The following is a 17,793-nucleotide window of genomic DNA, read 5'->3' on the forward strand; positions in this document are numbered from 1 at the left end:
TCCTCTGGCAGCGGACAAAGGGAACCTAGTACTGGAGTGGGGGGGAACCCCAGAGAAAAAGGGGGAGTCCTTTTGGTAATAGTGTATCATTCACCCCCGCCCCCGTCTGTTCTGTAACAATTTCAGTTGGCTACACTATTGGGCTGGGGTCCTGTCAGCTCGTCCTGTTTACGGCTGGTCTGCAAAATACTGTGCTACATTTAATATTTAGCAAGAATAGTATTTAGTAAGAATAGCCCGGACCTTGAGATCCTTGTCCTACCTAACAATACAGGTGGGTCCTAATGTAATGCGTGTGGTGTCCTCATAAGAGATTAGGACACAGACATGCGCCGAGACAAGCCAAGAAGAGAGGCCTCAGAATACAATCAACCTGGATTGTATTCTGACACCTGGATCTCAGACTTCCAGCCTCCAGAGCTGTGAGAACACAAATTCCTTTTGATTTTTACCCAGATTTCTTTTATTTAAACCACCCAGCCTGTGGTGTTCTGTTATGGCAGCTCCACCAAACTAATGTGCTCCTTAACTCCACAGGCAAAGTTAGCATCACTGGTCATGGGGCCCCTGACTGGATGCCACCTATGGAATCTTCTTCCTCTAAGTGCAGGACCAGAATCTGATCAGGAGGACACACCAGGCAAATCCAGAGAGTGAGACTGTCCACAGGACATCTGGCTGAGGCTCTCCCACGGGCCGATGTCGGTGACAGCAAAACTAGAGACAAGGGGGCTGTTTCAGGTTAGATGAGACCGAAGAGATGTGCTAACCAACTGCTGCATGCAATCCCAGATTGTATTGTATTCTTTTCTTTTCAAAGACTTTATTTATTTTAGGAGAGAGGGGAAAGGAGGGAGAGAAACATCAATCAACTGGCAAACTTTTGGTGCACGGGATGATGCTCCCGCCAACTGAGCCACCTGGCCCAGGCCCAGACTCAATTTTAGATTAAAAAAAGATGCAACAGCTATTTTGGGAGAGACAGGTGGAGAAATAATATGTTGGACTATATGTCAGATAACGTGACCAAAACGATGTTAAAAGTACATACATACAGCCCTGGCTAGTGTAACTCAGTGGATTGAGTGCAGGCCTACAAACCAGTCACTGGTTTGATTCCCAGTCAGGGCACATCTCTGGGTTTCAGGCCACGTCCCCAGTCGGAGGTGCACAAGAGGCAACCACACATTGATGTTTCTTTCCCTCTCTCTCTCCTTCCCTTCCCCTCTCTAAAAGTAAACAAATAAACTCTTAAAAATATATATATATATATATACAACCTAAAACTATAGAACTCCTAGAAGAAAATATGGGGGGAAAGGCTTCATGTCACTGAATTTGGCAGTGATTTCTTGGATATGACACCAAAAGATTAGGCAACAAAAGTAAAAATAGATACTTTCGATTGAGTCAAAATCTTTTGTGCATCAAAGGAAACAATCAACAAAGTGGAAAGGAAATCTGACAGAACATGAAGAAATACCTGCAAACCATATATCTGAAAAGAGATTAATATCCAGAATATAAAGAACTCCTACAACTCAACAACAAAAGAATAACCCAATTTAAAAGTAGGCAAACGACCTGAATACACATTTCTCCAAAAAAGATATGCAGAAGGCCAATACGGATATGAAAAGGTGCTCAAATCATTAATCATTAGAGAAATGCAAACCAAAACTACAATGAGGTATCACCTCACAACCATAAAGACCTCTACTATAAAAAAACCCAAACAAACCACAAAACAATAACAAACAGAAAACAAGGGTTGGCAGGGATAACGATGCAGAAAAGCTGGAACCCTTGTGCACTGCTGGTGGGAATGTAAAATGGTGCAGCTGCTGTGGAAAATAGTTTAGAGTTTCCTCAAAAAAAAAAAATCAAGAAAGAAAAAGAAACATAAAAACTAAACAAAACCAAAAAAATAAATAAGAACAACAAAAAAAGAAACATAGAATTACTATGTGATAGTCATTTCACTCCTCAGTACATCTCCAAAAGAAACGAAAGCAGGGTCTTGAAGAGATACTTGCACACCCAGTTCACTGCAGTATTATTCACAATAGCCAAGAGGTGGAAGCAACCCAAGTGTCCACTGATGGATGGCTGGATAAACAAAATGCATACAATGGAAATTTTTCAGTCTTTAAAAAGCTGGAAATCACTCCGGCTGGTGTGGCTCAGTGGATTGAGCGCTGACCTGCGAACTAAAGGGTTGCTGGTTTGATTCCCAGCTGGGGCACATGCCTGGATTATGGGCCAGGTCCCCAGGTGGGGGTGTTCAAGAGGCAATCATACATTTATGTTTCTCTTCCTCTCTTTCTCCCTCTCTTCCTCTGTCTAAAAATAAATAAATAAAATCTTTTAAAAAAACGATGGAAATTCTGTCATGTGCTACAACATGAACGGACCTTGAGAACATTATGCTAAGTGAAATAAACCAGTTCACCAAGAAACAAATGCTGCACGATTCCACTTATACGAGGCACCTATAGCAGTCAAAGTCAGGGAAACAGAGAGTAGAAGGGTCGTTGCCAGGGGCTGCGGGAGGGGGAAATGGGAGTTGCGTTCCATAGTTACAGTTTTAGTTTTACAAGATGAAAAAGTTTCAGAGGACTGTTACACAATAGTGTGAATATAATTAACACGACTGAACTGTACACTTAAGAGTAGTTAAGAGAATAAATTTTATGTTTTTACCACAATTTAAAAAATTAATAATACACACACACAAACACATAATACATAAATGCAATGCAATTTTTGGCGCCCTGCTTGCCCTGGAGGTCCGCTCTTTCTTGAAGGTGGAGCTGCCCCTCTCGGTTCTCTCGGGGCCTGGCTGTCCCCCCTAGTTCTGTCTGAACAGAAGATCACAGGCCACTGCCTTCCTCAAGCTTTTGGACTTTGAAAAACAATTGCGAAAACTCTTTCCCGGCACGATTTTTAATTGACACCTAAAATTACATAATTTTGATCATTATAAAATGTAAAATGTAAAATTTTAATGACAAGGCATGTCTTTGTCAGATGGATTGAGAGGGATCTTTCTGAGGCAGGGTAGTAAGAAGCTAGGAAAATTCCTGGGCAAGCAGAATGGGGACACTGAGACAAGAATATTAAACAGGGCCAAACTGTTTGAACAAGTCATAGCTAGCCAGTGAACAGCAAGGCCCTATCCTCCCGAACTAAGAACACTAGAGAACAGATGGTTTACACCTCTCCTCGCTGACCAGAGAATACGTAGTTTAAACCACCCAGGTCAGGGAGATAGAGGACAGAGACCCAGTTAATGCCATTTGTGCCAACTAAACCCAAGGACAGATGAAATCAGGGGAACAAATAAACAAATACCCCACTAAGGCCAGAGAGACCCAAGATAAAAGTGAAGCAATAAAATAGACCCCAAAATGACTCCAAACTCCCCTGTACGCTCATTTTGATGCATCAGCATATTAAAAATGTAACTGGAGCCCTGGCTCGTGTGGCTCAGTGGATTGAGCACTGGCCTATGAACCAAAGGGTCGGCAGTTCGATTCCCAGTCAGGGCATATGCATGGGTTGTGGGCCAGGACCCCAGTAAGGGGTGTGTGAGAGGTATTGATGTTTCTCTTTCTTTCTCCTCTTTCTAAAAATAAATAAAATCTTAAAAAAAAAAAAAAGCAACTGGAAAGCTGGTGAATATTCTGCTGAAACCCGCCTCCCTAAGATTCTCATCTGCAGAGGAGAAATGAAAACCCTTACAACAAGGACCCGGGTGGGCTTGCTCTAGATCAGTGGTCCCCAACCTTTTTGGCACCAGGGACCGGGTTCATGGAAGATGACTTCTCCATGGCGGGGGCTGGGGGTTGGGGATGGTTTCAGGATGATTCAAGTACGTTGCATTTAGCTTATCTCCTGCTGTTCGGCCCAGTTCCTAACAGGCCCAGACCAGTACTGGCTGGAGGTTGAGGACCCCTGCTGCAGAGCATGCCCTGCCCTTTTGGGGCACGAACTTTTTACTTCCTCCTAAATCTAAGGGTCCCCATAAGACTTACAAGCAAGGGAGCAGTGGGCAGCAGCAGTGGCAGCTCATCCTGGGCTTACCCCCTGAACCTGTCTCCAAAACCCCTTTTTCTCTGACTTTCCAGTGAGCTAACAGCAGCCCCGCCTTGGCTCACTTCTTTGCTGTAACATCTCTTAGGGAGCCAAAGCAGAGAACCACCTAGCCTCTCCCTTGTTGCTTCTGTGCTAAGCCCGTCCTTGTTTCACTGTCCCCAGCTTTAATAAACACACTCTCAAAATCACCTGGACTCGTGTTGTGAGATCTTTCCTGCATGAAGTCAAGAACCCACACACTACTGACTGGCCTGAGGCAGACCTACTCCAGGCCCAGTCCTTATCTGGTGACATTCCTGCTTTTCTATTTAATTACTGTATCTGTAGATGAATGTCCCTTGTTACAGTGAGACTGAGTTGGATATTCATTCTACTCTTTTTTTATGTTAAGAGCTGAGAAACTGTTACATTGCCATTGCCTGTGGTAACAAATGACTAAAAACTTGGCGCCTGAAAACGATATTTATTCTGCTACAGTTCTGGAGACTGTAAGCCTGGAATCAATATGACCAGGCTAAATCAAGGGGTCAGGAGGACCTCCTCCTGGAGGCTCAGAGGCTACTGCTTGCCTTGTCCAATTTCTGGTGGCCGACAGCATTCCTGGTGGCTTCAGGCTACGTCACCTCAAGGCCATTGTCTTCGATTCTATGCTCTGTCTTCATGTTGCTTTTTCCAATTTGTGTCAAGTCTCCCTCTGCCTCCTTTTTATGAGGATACACATGATTGCATTTAGAGCCCCCCTGGATAATCCAGGACAATCTCCCCATTTTAAGATCCTTAATTTAATAACATCTGCAAAGGCCCTTTTCCAAATAAGGTAACAATCATGGATTCTAGAGACTAGGACCTGGGTGTCTTTTGGGAAACTCGTTTCAGTTTTACCACAGAAGCTTTGTTCGTTGAATCATTCAGCAAGTATTTGTTGAACACCTACTGTGTGCTAGGCATTTGTTAGGCACTGAGGATCCAGCTATGAACCAAACAGAGATCCCTAGCCTCTTGGAGCTGACATTCTAAGGCTACACTGTCCAAAATGGTAGCCACAAGCCCTGTGTGGCCTCTGAGCCCTTGAAGTGCGGCTGGTCTGAATTGTGGGGTGCTGACATATGATCTGCACAGTGGATCTTGAAGATTTAGCACATATACACAAAGAATGGTAAATATCTCAATAATTTAAAAATATTGACTACATGTTAAGTAATAATATTTGGGATATATTGGGTTAAATCAAATGTTATTTAAGTTAACTTCACTTGTTCCTTTTTCATTTTTTTTTAAATGTAGCTACTAGAATATTTAGAATTACATGTGTGGCTTGCATTGTATTCCTATTGGATGGAGCTATTCTAAGGGGAGGAAGACTATGGACAATTAACACAATAAATAAGCATATTATATGGCATATTAGGAAGTGATAACTTCTATGAAAAAAAAAATAAAGATTAGGGTAAGGGAGTGTATTCATTTCCTGGTGCTGCTGTAACAAACTACCACAAACTTCGTGGCTTAAACCCCCTCAACCGATTTATTATCTTGCAGTTCTGAAAGTCGGAAGTCCAAAATATACCTTAGGGATCTAAAATTACAGGTTGAGTTTCTGCTGGAGATTCCAGGGGGAAATGCATTCTTTGTCTTTTTCAGTGTCTAGAGGGTGCCTGCATTCTTTGGCTCCCAGCCCTCATTCCAGCCCCTGCTCACACCATCGTACCTCTTCCTCTGACTCTGACCCTCCTGCCTCCCTCTTATGAGGCCCCTGTGATTACATTGGGTCCACCAGAATCCAGAATAACTTCCCCATTTTAAGATCCTTAATTTAATTGCATCTGTGAAGTCTCTTTCACCACATAAGGTAACATAGTCACAGAATCTGGGGATTAGGAAGTGGACATCGGGGTGGGGGTGGGGTGGGGGGATGCATTATTCTTGCCTTCCACCGGGAAGGTCAAAGGAGAGGAGTTACAGTTTTACACAGTTGTGTCTGAGAGAGCCTCACTGAGACTGTGAAATCTGCCTAAAGATCTGAAAGAAGGGAGGGACGGAGCAGTGTGGATGTTATGGAAGGGCATTCCAAGAAGCAGGAACAGCCAATGCAAAGGCCCAGAGGTGGGCCATTCCCTTTTCCTGGAACCTCCTCCTCCTTGCTGTCCCTAAAGAACGGGTGCCTCTGTATCTTGCTTGAAGAACAGAAAGGTTTGAGACCCTATTCATCATTGGTCTCTTGGCACAGTCTCTATTCCCCAGGGTTCCTCAAAGGGCAGGTTAGCCTGAGGGGGCAGGCAGGAGCCTTCTGTCAGAAAGGCAACAGGGCCAGCCCGCCCCTCTACCCACAGTCCAACTGGCCGGTCACCTGAGATCTGGCGAGGCCCTGTCTGTGTAGCGTCCGCCTGCGGTGCCACTGGCGCAAGGAGGCACGGGCCTCAGAGCTGAGCCCCTTTGGCGCACGTCCGGCGTCGGGCTGGTAGTTGGCGATGTGGTGCAGAGCCCCAAACCATGTGGTCAGGTAGTACCCAGCTAGGGGCAAGAAGAAGAGGTTGGCGCGGCTCTCCTGGCTCCCCTTGCGGCGTGAAGGCCCCGTCAGTCTGCCCGCCTTTCCACCTGCTGCAGGGTCAGGCTGTTTGGGGTCCCACCCTGTCGGGTCCTGACGTTCTGGGGATGGGGCCTCACCTTCTCCCAGTAGCTCTTCCGGATCCAAGAGCTCCATGAGAAACTCCACGTCCAGCTGTGTCTCCCCAATGTCCGGACTCCAGATAAGCTCCTCGGTCAACGCTGGGAGGAAGGCGTCAGCGCCCAGGGGCTCTGTGGAAGCCGAGGGCAGGCTCTGAGATAGATGGGGGCGTGCAGGCCCCTTCCATTCGATCCCCAGGACCACGAGCTCTGGCTGCCTTTCACCTTGCTGGGCGTGCAAATGCCTCTTACCTGACCCCCAGGCCTGCAAAGGCGCCTCCCATAGAGCACGTTACCCTACCCATCGACGTCCACACAGGAGCCTCCTCTCGTGCTCCCGCAACCCTCAAGGCCGCTCCACATTCAGGTAGATGCAGACTCCTCCTTTACCTTCATTCTGGCCCGAAGCCAGCCCCGCGTAGACATCACTGCACACCGCCAGCAGCAACGCCACCTTGCGGCGTGGGGCGCAAGCGGCGTGGAGGTGCGCGAGGCGCGAGTGGATGCGGCTGCGCAAGGCGGGGCCCTGTCCTTCGGGCCCCGCCCCCTGAGCTCCGCGAGGCCCAGCCCCTGCTCGCAGAGCTATTTGTCGCCGCCGCAGTCGCCGCAGCTCTGGGGCGCGGAGCGTGCGGAGTCGAGCCCACAGCGCCGGCTTCAGGGGCGCCAGTACCGCCCGGCACAAGGCCGCCTCCACTGCGGGGCCTGCGAGGTGTGGAGTGGGGGAGGGAAGAGTCGCTGGGCTGCCCCTCGTCCACCTACTCGCTCCACCCACCCACCCTGGCAGACTGCCACCCCTCCCTAGCTTCTGGCCACCCATAAGTGTAGCCACGGGTATGAACATGTGTGGAAGAGGGACCCTGGGTGTGAACACGCGTGTGAGAGGGAATCAGGGTGTCACACCTGTGTGAAACGGAGCAGAGAACAGAATAGGGGTTACTATGTGGGAAAGGGCGTGTGAGTAGAAAAGGTGTGCACAGGGATAGGGAGGAAGAACTTGCATGTGAATACATATGTAGAACCAAGTGATGGCAAATGTGAACAGTGTGGGTTCAGGGAGTGGCCATAAGTCTCCTCCCAGTCCTCCCCATTACCAAGATCCTCGTCCTTCTGGGGGACCCCAGGCCCCCTGCTCCCAACGACAGCCCTGACACTGGGGTCCTTTGCCAAGTGATCCTGGAGGTCAGTAAGGAGGTGCCGCACATCCTGAAGCAGCTCTGTGGCGGGGTCTCCGGGCCTGTGGGGGCCCTCAGCGTCTGAGGTGAGGCGTGCCTTGAGGCCTCGGAACTGTCTGGCCACATAGCTGCTCCTGGACCTGGCCAGAGCCTGGACGTGACTCGTAAGCACATCCTCAGGTCCTTCCTCTTCATCTTTGTAGTTGTCAGTCTCCTCCTCCTCCTCTCCCAGGCTGGCCAGAGCTGGCCCAGGATGGTGTACTTCTGAGCTGAGTGGGCTTTCCACCCAAGAGACCTGATGAGGGGCAGGGTTCCTGGGGGCTGGATGTGAGGAGAGGGTTGGTCCCACAGAACAGCTGCAAAGAGCTCCCACGGCCCTCATCCCAGGGCCCCAGGCTCCCCCCACCCCACTAACCTGGATCATTTTTCTTGGCAGTCTCTGGAGGTGTCTCTGGGGAAGTCTGCTCTGTCCCCTGCCCTCTGTGGATCTCCAGGTAGACCTTGTTCACCACGGAGAGCACCCTCCCTGAGGTATGGAGTTGGACACTGCCAATCTGCAGAGGATCTTGTCCCCTAAGTGCCATCCTCCTGAGCCAAGTAGGTGGAAAGCAGGCCTCCCCCTCCCATAGACAACCATGCCTCACCTGCGTGTTGTTCCCCAGGCCCTAGAGCAGGAGGGGGCAAGAGCAGAGTTCTGGGCAAAACATCCCTGAGAAAAGATAAGTGGGAACCCTAATGTGGGTAGGGTGGCTTAGGAAAGGATCCCCCTTAACCTTTGTGATGGGTGAACTGTACCTGCTGGCTGATAGGAAGGCCAGGAGATGGGGCAGGTCTGGCATGCAGAGTTTGGAGGATTCCAGACACACACCTGTGGGAGGGAGGGAGCAAGGAGGGACAAGTTAGAAAACTGTGAGGGTGGCAGCCTCCTCTTCCCTGGGACTCTCTCTTCCAAGTCCTGAATCCCTCCAAGCACCTTCACACAGGGAAATTTCTATTTCTTGGAGTCTGCACCTTTTCCTGCGTCTTTATGCTTGCATCCCACTTATGCCACCAAGTATTTATTCATTTAGACAAGTATTTGTTGAGCACCTTTTCATTCCCAGGTACTGGGGATCCAGTTGTGAAAAGGCGGACACAATCACTGCCTTCCTGTAGCTAACCTTTTAGTGGGGAGACAGAAAATAAATGAGTAGAAAAATAGAGATAAATATATTGTATTGTGTGCTATGAGCAAAGCAGAGTGATTGGAAATGACCAGGCCTATGTTTGCTGTGGTGCTCAAGAAGGTTACAGTTCCACAGAGGGCTGAAGGGTGGAGACCAGACCAACCATTCAAGGAGGAGCGTTAATTCAGATGGGGTGAACAAATACAAAGGCCCCAAGGCTGGGATTCGTCCAGTGTGCTCAAGGAAGAGAAGACAGAATGGTGTGGCTGGGGCAGAGTGAATGAGGGGCAGCAGATGGACAGGTGGGCAGGCTGGCTACTGAAATACCTCATAAACCATCACAATGAGTTTAAATTTTTATTTAAGGATATTGCATATCCTTTGCAGGGTTTAAGGCAGAAATGTGTAACATCTGATTGAAAATACCACTCCGGCTGCTGGGCTCAGAATGGATTGCAGGAAGGAAAGGGTGGGCACAGGAGTACCAGAGAGGAGCCTATTCAACTTGTCTGGGAAAGAGCTGATGTTGGCTCAGACTAGGGCTATGGAGGCAGAAAGGATTGGGAAGATTTGAGAGATATTGGGAAGTAAAGTTGACAGCTCTTGATGCTAAATTTGCTATTGACTGGAAACCTGGGGGGTAGGCTCCTCACCTCCAGGAAGCTTCTGGATCTGGTAAGTGTTGACTTCCCCTGGTGAAGGTCCTGTCCTCAACACCAGGACCTGGCTGGGGTCATGTCCTGTGACCAGGAAACTCTGGGGGTAGAGACAAAGGTCAGCACCAAGAGGATTTGTGCAGATGTGTTATTTTTGCCTGCCTAGCATCCATTTCCCTTATTTAGGACTGCATGCTGCAAATTTCCTTTAGAGAAGGTCCCCCTCCTTCTCAGTCCACTTGTGGGTGGGACCGACTTCCCAGAAGTCCTCAGAATGGGTCCAGGACCTGACCTAGCCAATAGGATGACAGTGCTCTCTGACCACTGTAGATGGTTCAGAGATGGGCATGTGACTCAAGCTCAGCCAACAGAAATCTTCCATAAGACTTTTGCTGGAGCTCTTTGGGAAGAGGCCTCTTTTTACACTGGGGTTACTAACCTGGTGAGATATGGTGTTGAGCTGGGGACAGTTATCTGTGCCACCATAGGGAGAGAGCTCCCCCAAGGAGGAAGCTACGGTAGACCCATTAGTTATCTTATCCAAATCTATCCCCTATTCCTTGCAGCACACCAGCTTTGTCCAAGGCATTAATACACAGAGCCATCGAAGATGAATAATAGTCAGTACTTCCCATCTCTGGCTGTATAACTCGTAGGTGAGCTTTAAAAAATATTGCTACTGGGCCCCATCCATATATTATGAATCAAATTAAAGAATATTGCTTTTGCTGGTAAAAGAAATAGATGTGCCCTGGCTGGTGCGGCTCGGTGGGTTGAGCGCTGGCCTGCAAAATGAAAGGTCACTGGTTCAATTCCTGTCAGGGCACATACCTGGGTTGTGGGCCACGGCCCCAGTTGGGGGCGTGAGAGAAGCAACTGATGGATGTTTCTCTTGCACATCGATGTTTCTTTCCCACTCTTTCTCCCTCCCTCCCTCCTTTCTATAAATAAATAAATAAATAAATAAATAAATAAATAAATTAAAATCTTAAAAAAAATAGATGCAACTGGAGCTTCCTTTTTTTCCTTCTTCTGCCTGGGACACACGTGTGCGCTTGGGCCGGGGGCAGCCACTGGGCAACCACGAGGGAGTCCAAGAGAATTGCGAAGTTGCTGCCCTTGACGCCACCCAAGCTGCTGAACCAGAGTCAGCAGCTGCCTTTCTGATTATGTTGGAAAGAGAAATGCCTATTTGTTTAAACAACTGTAGAAAGAGTGCTTGTTACTTACAGCCCCAAACATTCAGAATTCCCCAGTTTCAAGCAAAGCCAAGAAATAGGATGAAGAGAAATTTGTAGGTTGTCTGATTCTCAGGATCCAGGCGTTCCTGAAATCACTTCTGGGTTATTCAGTCATTTGAATTGGTAAGTGGCCTTTTAGGTTTGGCCTGTTTGTGTCGTGTATGTTACTAGCAACTGGCAGAGTCCTGACTGATCCAAGGTGTCATAGGAGGGTCAGAAAGGGTCCCCGGCTGTGAGTACTCACCCCCGGTGGCCACAGCTCCAGAAGGGCTTCTGCACCCTGGGCGTCCAGCTCTGGGATCTGCCACACCCCCCATATCCTCTGCAGTCGAAGCAGTGGCTCTGGGGCCCTGAGGACCCCTAAGCAGGTCTCACCTGCCCCATTCTCCAGTCTGGGATGTGCAGGGTCCAGGAGACCACAGGTCAGAAAGGGGCAGTTGGACATTGAGGTGGGGCCAAAGGTCAGGAAGGGGTAGCCCAGGGGTAGAGGGTGAGATGGGGTTCAGGGTTCTGTGGGGGGGCAGCACTGGATGGAAGGGATTTCTGAATCCAGGGGCAGGAGATGGAGACCCCAGCCCAGGAGCCCTTACCTCTCCCCATAGGTGAGGCCTGCCGAGGCCTGGTCCTCTGGCTGGGCCATCCTCAGGATGTGGGAGGCCATGGCCTTGCCTCTGGCAGGGGGGAAGATAAGGCTCAAGGCTGCTCCAGTTCAGGGGTAATGTTCAAAATATTTACAACCAATATGGCAGAGACCCTGACCAATCAGATGGACCCAAGGCTCCTTGCTGAGCCAGGAGTGAATTCTTCCATCACTGGGTGGTGGGGTGCTCTGGGGATCCCAGGAGGGAGGTCAGTGTGTCTTGGGGTGAGGGGAGAGGGAGAGGACTCAAAATGACAAGTATTTGCCAAGTGGTAGGGCAGTATTTCAGGTTTTAACATCCAGTGCAGGCGTGTGAATGTGGACGAGCTGAGTAACAAGCCTACCCATAACCCAGTGCCTGGAAAAGGGCTCTGCCAAGAGTAGGCTCCATAAATGAGACAAACATTACACCACATCCCTTCTCCCCTCCCAGACCATGGAGGGGCCCTCAAATATTTCCCCCCAACATTTTTTTTAATGAAAATTTCAAACATTCAGAAAAATGGAAAGAATTTCACAGGGAACATCCACACACTCGCTACATAGATTCTACCGTTATTTTCTTTGCTTTCTCACACAGCCGTCTCTCTAGTCATCTGTCTGTCAGACCTCAGCTCTTAACCGCGTACAGAGTCCTAGAGTGGGTCACCGGTTGAGGCAGGCATTTTTGGATATTTCCCCTGCAGCTCTCCCAGGAGTGGGGAGCCTAGGTCCATGTGTCCATGCATCCCACAAATATTTTTGAGTACAGGCCCAGAATTAGGTGCTGGTGTCCTGGGGACAGAATAGGCCCTGATCTCAGGGGCATCCATTCTTCTTGGGGTAGATAGAAAATATGGATAATAAACAGCTAAGCAAATCAACCAGCCCCCCTGTTGACCAGAAGCCCAGAGTGTTAGGAAGAGGGGACCAAAGCAGGCACCCTGTCTAGTGAGGAGCAGGCAGGGGTGGGGTGGGGGGGGAGGCAGATGCTCACCTGGGTCCCATGAGAGGGGCAGGAGGAGGTGGGTGGTGCTGGGCAGGGCCGGATGGGGAGCTGCCTAATACCAAAGGAGGCAGAGGCGGGTAACAACGCCAGCTGCTCAGTCCCTGGGGGCCTCTACCTGTTCTCCGAGGCTGGAGGAGCAGGAAGTGAAAGTGTTCCTCTCAGAGAGGAAGCTGAGCTCTAGGGGGGAAGAGGCGGGGCTGGGGGTATCTGAAATCGACCTTCCTCCCTATTCCTGGAGGCTCAGGCCTCAGGTGGCAGGGCTCTAGAGGAAGGGACCCTGGCAGACTCGAATTCCAGGGCTCAGAGCCCCGAGGCACCCACCCGCCCTGGAGGCCCCTCACGGCACCCCTCACTCTGTTTCTCACGAGAGCATCTAGATCTCCAGGTTTCCTCAGTGGCCCGAGATCTCCCCTACTCCCTCCAGCTGCTTCCTGGTGCGCCTACAGAAAGGAATAGCGAGGCCAGACAGCTGATTGTTAGTTTTTGTTTTTAATTTGTCTCCAATAAGCAACATCATCTGCCCATCCACACATGGAGGTGGGTCCTGAGTGCAGGTGGCCCAGCACCCACTTTGGGAGTTGGAGGCCGAGAAGTGGGAAGTCCAACCCCCACCACTGGATGAATTATGTTTGGAGGCCCCCCCTCCAGGGTAGGTTAGATTTTGTCTACTTGGCGACAGGCCCCTGGGAGCAGTAGTATGGGGTCCTGGGGACCTGTCCTGGGACAGTTAGAAATTTGCAGGCCCCCCAACCCCCTGGGAGCAGTTAAGAGATTAGGGGAGGTCGATCCTCACCCCTGGGGGAGGTTAGAGGCTCCATGGCTGTTACACAGGGCTGCCCGGGCCTCAGCCCCCAGGAGATGTTAGGGATTTGGCAGGGTCAGGGGGCTGGGACCCCAGTTTTGGGAGCGAGTGGTTATGAGATTGAGGGAATGCTCTGAGCTCCCCAGACAAGAGCTTCAAGTCAGGGAGGGCCGCAGCCAGTTGGGGCTCAGCCGTCCCGGAGGAGCTGGGTGTGCTGCCTGGGAGACGGGGATCACTGGGGTTTCTCCCCCGCTGAGGTCCTGGCCTCTTCCTTCGAAGGAGGTGGGGACTTCCCGGGGGAAGCTGAAGTGGTGGGGTTGGGCTGCCCTGACTCTGACTGAGCATCTATGCTGGCATGCTCCTTCCGGACAAGGTCCTCCAGCTCCTTCTGCGGGGGACAATATTTCCAGCGGTCAGAGGCCACCGTGCCTCATGAAGTCAGAGGATCCGCGGGGCAGGGGTCCAGCGACTGGGCTTGGGGTGGGGTGGGGTGGCCCGGGCTCCTTACCTTCCATCCGAGGAGGTCAGCAAGAGCCAGGCAGCCCTGGTCACAGTCACCCAGACAGGCCACATCCCTGCGGGTGAGTGAGAGTCAGATCTCCCAGGCTTGCCCCAGGCCCCTGCCAGTGCTGCCCTGTCCGTGTGACTTCATGCCCTTCCTCCCACCTTGGACCTGTCCCTTGCAGGCTCCACCCCTCACAGCAGACCCAGGCCTCACCTGTAGGCCTTCTTGGAGTCAAAGTCCATGCCTCCTCCGAGGCCCATCATCATTCCCAGGAAGGGGTCAGTCTGCAGGGAAGGGGAGTGTGGGGGGAGCTAAGAGCACAGACCCTTGAGCCAGGTGCCCTGGGTTTGTATCCCAGCTCCGTGACTTTGCTCAAGTGGTCTGGCCTCTCCGAATCTCAGTTTCCTTACCTGTGGAGGGGGATGATCACCGAACCACTCCTAGGGTTGTACTGTCAGTAAGTTAATGCGGGAAAAACGCCTACAAGAGTGTCTGGCATGAGGTATGTTTTTGCTGGTTTGAGGAAACATCGCTCCCCAGGAAGGAGCCCAAAGCTGGTGACTCTGATGTCACTGGCCAAGGTGTTGGCTTCAGCTTACCCTGACCTTCAGTCCCAGGAAGTGCAACATCCCTGTTTTGGCTTCAGTCGCTTTGGGTTGGGGTTTTGTCACTTGCTCAGAAGGCTCCCTGAATGCCCCAGAGAACTAAGGAATTTTAGTCAGAGCAGCCTGGAACTTGATCCCTTCAGATTCTGGAATCCCTCCTCCTGAGCCTCAGTGGTCTGAACTACTGGGTTCCCTACAGACTCGTCCAGATGCAGGAAGGGAAGAATTTGGGGTGGGGGCGGCAGTGCATGAATAAAAGCTGACTCACCTGGCCAGTTTTTTCCTTGTTGATGAGCAGACGCGGGGTAGAGAGGGGTGCCCTGGGGGGATGGCGAACTGAGTGGTGAGGACCTGTTCTGGCTCCCCCCACCCCCAGCATCCCCCCAGCCCTGACCCCCAACCTACTTGCCGATGAGGGATGCAAAGGGCTGCACCTGCAGGGAGGTGCCCATGATGATGAGCAGGTCCACCTTCAGGAAGTCCTGTGGAGGGGGAGTGCCATGAGGGCTCCGGGACTGGGTGGCCATCCTCATCCCCACCTTACCACAAGCGCAAGTGACCCTCCTCAGGGCAGGGCCCAGGCTGCTCCCATGTGGGCTGAGCACAGGGCGGTAGGGAGACACTTACTGACTGAATGCAGGAGAAGAAGCGTGCTGGGAGGTTCTCACCGAAGAACACGATGTCTGAGGTGGAGACAGATGGACAAACAACACAGGACAGAAAGAGACGGTGAGTGGGGGAGGCAGAGAAAGGGAAGGAGGTGAGAACAGACAGGAGCAGGAGGCAGACCTCAGAGCTGTGTGGGAGTGCAGAGAAGCAGGGACAGGCCAGAGAACGGAAACCTCTCCCTGGAGCGAGGGGGACCAGAAGTCAGGTGGATGGTGAGTGTGGTCTTCTTGGGAAGGATCAGTGCAGGGGATGGGGGCTCCCAGTCCAAATCTCCCTTGGTTGTCCCAGGCCCCAGGGCTCACCAGGCTTCACCACACTCTGACACTTCTCACACTTGGGAGTCACCTCGGAGAAGATCTTCTCTGGGCGCGGAGAAGAGGAAGGGGAGAAGGCGGTGAGAGGCTCTGGGCTGGGGGCTGTGGCCTGCCTGCCACCTCCCCCTGCCCCTTCCTTCACTGTCCACACAAACACACCTTAGTCACCAGGGAACCTCCTGGGGTATCTGACCTGCTCAGAAAGGACCCCCTCTCAGAAAACTGTCCCTCCCCTCCCCCATGCCGCAGGAGTCCAGGGGTGGCTCCCAGCGCCAGGCTTAGCTACTGAATGGAAGAATAAACACATGAGCAGACACATGCTCCTAACAGCGGCCACTGGATGCCCTGCCCCAACCTGGGGAATTGGGAGTGAAGCTTGCCTGTGGGTCTCTGAGGGCATCCCTATTTCCTCCTGGGCCAGAGAGGCCTGGTGGTCGCAGGCCGGGTGGCAAAACAAGAGGAAAGAGTATGCAGATGGTCCTGGGGTGGGGAGAGGTCTTTAGGTGAAGCCGCTTCCCACCCTTGGGTTCTGTGACTGACCCCCCACCACACACACACCGTCCTCGTGACAATCATGCTCCTTATTGCTCATTGATTAAAGAAACTTGAAAAGTATTCTGTCACTTGCAACCCACAGAATCCTGGCTCGCTCATTCAACTATTCATTTCTTCGACAAATATTTAGAGCACTGTTTTAATGTCTGTCATTTGCTCTGAAACATTTCTGCGTTGACATTATGCTATTTTGTGCATGCTGCACGTGCTGTTGCTGTACACGAACATAATGGGGTAATGTCAATTGTATGTGACCCCCAGCTGTGCGTGGCTCGCTATTCAGGCCTCCTCACCCCAGGGGAGGTCAGCTGGTGTTTTGTAAAAAAGGCCACACTCCAGAGGCCCTGCTATAAGGGCTGTCCTTATCTCCCACGGACACCAGAGGCTTTGTGAAGTCAGCATAAAGAATGCCAGAAATGGGTTTCCAGGATGAAATAAGTGACTTCTTAACCAGCACAATGGATGTCAGAAGTAGTCTCTTGCTGGCACTCAAGAAATGTGGATTGGCTGGTTTTCCCCCCTTTCGAACACTCTGTCCTTACATGAGCAGACACTATGACTTTAGCAAGCCCTGCAGTCTGCCCCCCTGGGGGCAGCCCCAGCCCTCAGCCCTCCCCAGGCCTGTGTCTGCCTTCACACTCCATCGATTCTGCTCCCTCGAAACTCATGGGCTGAATCCTGTGCTGCTCGTGCAAGTGCTGTCCCATACAGTCATCATAGTAGATACTGGCTTTTCACACTAAAGTTAATAAAATCTAAAATTCAGCTCCTCGGTCCCACTAGCTATGTTTCAAGAGCTCAGCTGTCACAAGTAGCGAGTGACTGCCATATTGGACAAGGTAGATATGGAAGGTTTCCCTCATCTCAGAAAGTTCTGTTGGCCAGTTCTGCTTTTCTCAGAACTTAGTCCCGCCCTGGCTGGTGTGGCTCCTTGGACTGAGTGTCGGCCTGTGAACCGAAGGGTCACCAGTTCGACTCCCAGTCAGGGCACATGCCTGGCTTGCAGGCCAGGTCCCCATTAGGGGGTGTGTGAGAGGCAACTGATCGATGTATCTCTCACACAGCAATGTTTCTCTCCCTTTCTTTCTCCCTCCCTTCCCTTCTCTCTAAAAAGAAATAAATACAATTAAAAAAAAAAACAAAAAACTTAGTTCCATTTGCCTTGATGAGCACCTCATGTACAATAGGGTTGGAGCCCCTCGAAGGACAGACAGACAGCGAGGGTTTCATGACCTCACAGAACAGGCCATGTGACCATTTGGGACCTTCTCTGCTAACTCACGTCTCTGCGTGTGACCGAATTGGGTCTGGAGCTCGCATCCATCCTATGGTGGCTGTGGGGTGGTGCTAGAGGCAAGGAATCTCACTGTCACCTCAAATCTTTGGAGGCTGACATTACCAAGACACAGAGCTGTGCAGGACAGAACAAGTGCCCGCTGGATAGAGGTCCTGTCCCTGGTGCTGAGAGGTGGACAGTGGGAGGGAGGCCTGCCCTCGTGGATGACCTCCAGCCCCTCACCTTTCATCCAGCTGAGCGGATACTCCTGCTGGCAGAGGAGGCTGACGCAGTGCGACGTGTGGAAGGTGCCGTGGGCTTCCACTAGGTCCTCGGGCTCCAGGCCTGCCACGCGCTCCAGGGTGTCTATGTTCTGGAGGAGGGATGGAGGGAAGAGGGTCAGGAGTGAACCACACTCCTCAGGGGCAGAAGACAGAGCAGG

The 17,793-nt window shown here is 51.2% G+C and overlaps 2 protein-coding genes across 7 annotated transcripts in view; both read right to left on the bottom strand.

The window, feature by feature from the left end:
- On the bottom strand, positions 1 to 13,115 carry RINL (Ras and Rab interactor like). 6 transcript variants are annotated; one of them, XM_053917866.2, is made up of 13 exons: positions 12,991 to 13,115; positions 12,614 to 12,753; positions 11,588 to 11,668; positions 11,242 to 11,389; positions 9,754 to 9,856; positions 8,730 to 8,802; positions 8,579 to 8,643; positions 8,350 to 8,460; positions 7,854 to 8,255; positions 7,153 to 7,464; positions 6,763 to 6,894; positions 6,446 to 6,609; positions 1 to 717 (listed from the first exon to the last, which is right to left on the bottom strand). In XM_053917866.2, the coding sequence occupies exons 2-13, from the start codon at positions 12,622 to 12,624 to the stop codon at positions 601 to 603; spliced, it is 1,719 nt and encodes a 572-aa protein (XP_053773841.1). In that variant the 5' UTR covers positions 12,625 to 12,753; positions 12,991 to 13,115; the 3' UTR covers positions 1 to 600. The 6 variants fall into 6 exon arrangements, with proteins under 6 accessions (XP_053773841.1, XP_053773840.1, XP_053773842.1 ...); XM_053917865.2 differs by having other exon boundaries at positions 12,614 to 12,999; XM_053917867.2 differs by lacking the exons at positions 12,614 to 12,753; positions 12,991 to 13,115 and adding an exon at positions 12,191 to 12,570.
- The window catches only part of SIRT2 (sirtuin 2), a gene marked incomplete at its 5' end in the record, with an annotated part of 17,878 nt that continues 13,180 nt past the window's right edge, over positions 13,096 to 17,793 (bottom strand). The window contains 8 exon segments of the mRNA XM_053917870.1: positions 13,096 to 13,815; positions 13,936 to 14,002; positions 14,146 to 14,216; positions 14,806 to 14,857; positions 14,943 to 15,019; positions 15,165 to 15,220; positions 15,509 to 15,568; positions 17,595 to 17,724. Coding sequence (XP_053773845.1) covers positions 13,660 to 13,815; positions 13,936 to 14,002; positions 14,146 to 14,216; positions 14,806 to 14,857; positions 14,943 to 15,019; positions 15,165 to 15,220; positions 15,509 to 15,568; positions 17,595 to 17,724 — 669 coding nt within the window. The 3' untranslated portion in view covers positions 13,096 to 13,659.

This window comes from Desmodus rotundus, unplaced genomic scaffold, assembly GCF_022682495.2.
Source record: "Desmodus rotundus isolate HL8 unplaced genomic scaffold, HLdesRot8A.1 manual_scaffold_360, whole genome shotgun sequence".
NCBI classification, from domain to species: Eukaryota; Metazoa; Chordata; class Mammalia; order Chiroptera; family Phyllostomidae; genus Desmodus; species Desmodus rotundus.

What these genes read in the sequence shown, in the direction of transcription:
- RINL (XM_053917866.2), bottom strand. An exon ending in CCAGAAGGACGAGGATCTTG is followed by an intron (nt 7,465 to 7,853) that starts GTAATGGGGAGG and finishes CACACCTCGCAG; the next exon opens with GCCCCGCAGTGGAGGCGGCC. An exon ending in AGGGCCTCGCCAGATCTCAG is followed by an intron (nt 718 to 6,445) that starts GTGACCGGCCAG and finishes CCTTGTCTCTAG; the next exon opens with TTTTGCTGTCACCGACATCG.